Source organism: Glandiceps talaboti, chromosome 16, assembly GCF_964340395.1.
Source record: "Glandiceps talaboti chromosome 16, keGlaTala1.1, whole genome shotgun sequence".
NCBI classification, from domain to species: Eukaryota; Metazoa; Hemichordata; class Enteropneusta; family Spengelidae; genus Glandiceps; species Glandiceps talaboti.
Genome location: NC_135564.1, coordinates 8,672,861 through 8,676,922, shown reverse-complemented (window position 1 = coordinate 8,676,922; position 4,062 = coordinate 8,672,861). Strand labels below are relative to the sequence as shown.

Below are 4,062 nucleotides of genomic sequence, written 5' to 3'. Positions count from 1 at the left end.
CAATCTTTCTTCTCCCTGCTGTCTGTCTGTCTGTCTGTCTGTCTGGCTGGCTGGCTGTCTTGCTGAATGTCTCTCTCTCTCTCTCTCTCTCTCTCTCTCTCTCTCTCTCTCTCTCTCTCTCTCTCTCTCTCTCTCTCTCTCTCTCTCTCTCTCTCTCTCTCTCTCTCTCTCAATTGTGATGTCAGAAGATAACAAAGTGCATACAATATTCATTTTATTGTAGGGCTGACCGACTTGGGCAGATTTTACCTGTTGATGCGAGATGGCACGATGTATAAACGTGCAGAGCAACTTCTGATAGCAGGACTAAATATGAAAGAAAAAGTGTTGCCAGAATATGAAACCACTAGAAGTTGGAAACTAGGTAAATAAACTGAATAGTAATAGTTCGATAATATACCAAGTACACGGTAGCTATATATCTTATATAATATTACACCTCAACGTTCTTACACAAGCTGTCATTGGTCAGAATCGAATTACATGACCTCCTTTAAACAGACTAATGCCCGCGCGTGCAGAGACTATTGCCATGCATGCCAGTCATTATTTAGCCTACGTGTAGACTTAAGAACGGCTATCGCTACATTTTTCCGCTATCCTGGCATTTTGAATTTTTGAATTTGCATCACTCACCAAGTCGGTGTGGTTCAAGCATGTAGATTGGATAATTTCACGTGAGGCAACATTTCAGGAGGCCGTTCGATTTCTACAGATAAATGTCAGCAATTACTGGAGAAGCACAGCCAGCCACATGGCACCTACGTTTGGACGTTTGGCGTTTGGACAACAGTGAAGGTCATGCTGTCACTCAGCATAAACTACACAGGGCCGGAAATCACGACTGTATATTTTATTTACAAAGTATGCGCGCGAAAAAAACTACTTTTGACATAAAATCTACAACTTTACATGTACATTTATGGACATTGGTCGAGACATAGTGTTTCTTAGTGATAGTAGAGGTGTATAGGTGAAGGGACTGTGTTTATATATATATATATATATATATATATATATATATATATATATATATATATATATATATATATATATATATATATATATAACGAGGCAGTCAAAGTCATCATAAAATATGTTTTTCAGGTGTTTACTACTTGATAAGGTTATACATGGAGCTAAAAAAAGAAGACGAGGTAAAAGCTAACAAAGAAAAGCTGGGTCGTGATTCACAGGTCTCCTTATTCGAAGAGAAAGACTTATTCAAGGGTAAGTATAGATATTAGTCATGCTGTGCGGCTTATCATTGGTACACAAGTATATTATGATGACATTCTCGCCCACCTGTGTAGTTGTATCTTTTGGCTCCTTAATGGTCAGAGCTTTCAGGTATCATTAGATCATAGAATGTTGCTGTTCCGAAGAAAATGAAACTCTCTACCAAAATAAGTGAGATCGGCGTCATGATTTCATGATCGCCTTTAGACTTGTCCTGCTCCTTGTCTGTTCAAGAACCAAGTTCTTTGATTAACTCATTAATGTACATAACTGATAATTACATATCATTGTGAACTGCATAATCTAGTCGCGAAGTAACTTTGTAAACAAGCTTAAACACACACTACGACCCAAAGTTAAATGGGAAAAAAACTATTAAATTAAATGTCTATGTCTTTAAAGATTCCTTAAACCAAGTGATAATTCGGTTTTTATGTCTTTTGTCTCCTATCACCCCAGCGTGCCCACCTGATCCGTTATACTGGATGTAAACATGCTACTGAGAGGTACGGAAGTAGGACAGCTGCATTCCTCCTTCATTGAGTTATAGCGCATCGAGCATGTGGAAACTCGCGGTATCAAACATCTGGCATGAAAAGGAGGAGATGACAATCACTATATTATAACTGGTCATCCAGTGAAGATTGTATATTTAACATTTTCGACAACTGTCAACAAACAGTTGTGCAGTCGTATCTGTTTTCAAATTCTGCGTGTTCGTATGAAATATGAAGAAGTTTTGCATAATTATGAAAATAGAATCACACAAACTGGGATTATGCTTATGTTCACGTCAATATCATGTGAAAATAGGTTTTCAAGAATTCTATTATATGATTGTACTCTATTTAAACACTTCTTCATCTTCTCTTTGATTTGTTTTTGTTTTTGGTTTGCGTTTGATAGGTTGGTTGTGTCATCTCTGCTGAATGCTAATATTTACAGTCGATTAATTAAAGATTATCTGATTTAAACAAAAATTATATACTGCTTTCTGAATCATCGAAGACGAAAAAGGAGTACTTCACCGGGGTGGTTTTTTGTTGAGTTTTTGAAGATATTTCCATAATGCGTGCATCTGGTTAACTGTGATGGGGTGTTTGATCATTATTTCATTGTACGTGCGGTATGAATCAAGGACACCCCCGTGATGGAATTTTCCATTCATAACAGGAGAAATACCAAGCTTTCGTAAACAAACACCAACATAAACATCTTCAAGTGGTAAATATGGAATAGAAAATGAAACATCATAAATTTGCCTGGTGACGTCATTGGACATGACATAGCCCGGACCATTTGGATAAGGAGGATAGTAATACTCAGCAAACAACTCCTTTGGCATGTACCATTTACTGTTTGCATCCCGGTTGGCGGCATTGTTGAGCATAATATAGCCCGCGATGAAATTTTTTCTTTTTGCCGCCAAAAGATATTTCACAATGTTCTGCAGGTGGACCAAACTATTGTCGTCTGTCTTCATCACAAACAAAGCTTGAGGACAAAATTCAATAGTCCACCTTAATGCCATCAGTGTTTTCATCGTTAATTTTCGGTAATGATCGACAAGATCCGTCAATATGACGTCATCATACAATTCAGCCTCGTTCATAAGTTGATCTGATATTGCACTGTTATCGCTTTCAGCAAGGACAAACATTGTAACGATATTATAGTTATAAACTTTAGTAACCTTCGCCCATGTATCTCTAATCATGTTCCTCAGAGCAAAGTTGTCAGCCTTTGAAACAACCATAACCAATAGAAACACGTCATTGTCGTTCTCGCCACTTTTGCACTTTTCCTGATGTGTAATGACAAAGTCGTACGCAAATGCGTTCTCTTTCTGTACGGTCATCTTACTATCAGTTCCAAGTGTCTGAGTTTTGATTGGCAAGATATTTGAATCTGGCGAATTCTGCCCCGGCGTCGACTTCAGCGAAGAGTTGATTTCCTCCACCAACAGCAAGTCGTACAAATCATCTCCCCCAAACGTAATATTCTGTTCGCGCATCTTATTATCGAAGAATATTCCTTTTTCGTACAGACTACTTCCATCAATATCGGCACGTAAGCACAGCAGCCTGATGATGCGAATTGCGACGAAGAAGCCAACAGAACAGACGAAGAAGACCTTAGCACTACGTATCACCCAGGCTGGAAACATACTTATATTGATCACAATTGCATACGTATCCGCGATGCACATACAGTATTTTTTGTATGCTGTATTTCTAATTTATAATCGCTTTATGTATTACGTCAGTGGGGTGATATATGAAAATGTGTTACTGTGGTATTTCTTTCATAAAAAGGTTAGAATTGGTATCCAGAATTACAAAGATTAAAGGACACCTGTCACATTTTGATATTTGCTATGAATTATAAAAAAAAGTATAATAGACATGTAACAAGAAAGGATCTGTATTGATCTCTCTGTAAAAAAATATGACAGTGGAATTTTAATCAGTCACATACACCATTTTTGTTTGTGTAGCATAAACAAAGTGACTGTCCACTAGTGTGATCTGTTACAGACTGAGTAAATATCAACCGCCGTTATCTCATAAAAAAATGAACAGTATATGAAACGAGAAATCAAAATGATGGCTGTGACAGGTCTTCGATAAAGGCGTATTAGTGTCTGCGAATGACATTGATTTTAGAACACTCGAAGAGGTACTTGCTTTTATCTACTTGTAGATACCATTCACTGGTGGTTATTTAAATTATTTATAGTTTTATCATGTCATTTACGTCTGTCTTATTTTAATGATTAATTCAGGCAGTCACGTCCTATGTGTCGTGAAGCAATTGTTATTA

General features: G+C 37.2%; 1 protein-coding gene across 1 annotated transcript; it reads right to left on the bottom strand.

Annotated features, from left to right (window-relative positions):
• Positions 1–2,263: 2,263 nt before the first annotated feature.
• LOC144447749 (beta-1,3-galactosyltransferase 1-like) lies at positions 2,264–3,406 on the bottom strand. Its single transcript, XM_078137831.1, has one exon. The coding sequence runs from the start codon at positions 3,404–3,406 to the stop codon at positions 2,264–2,266; it is 1,143 nt and encodes a 380-aa protein (XP_077993957.1).
• Between the last annotated feature and the right edge of the window lie 656 nt (positions 3,407–4,062).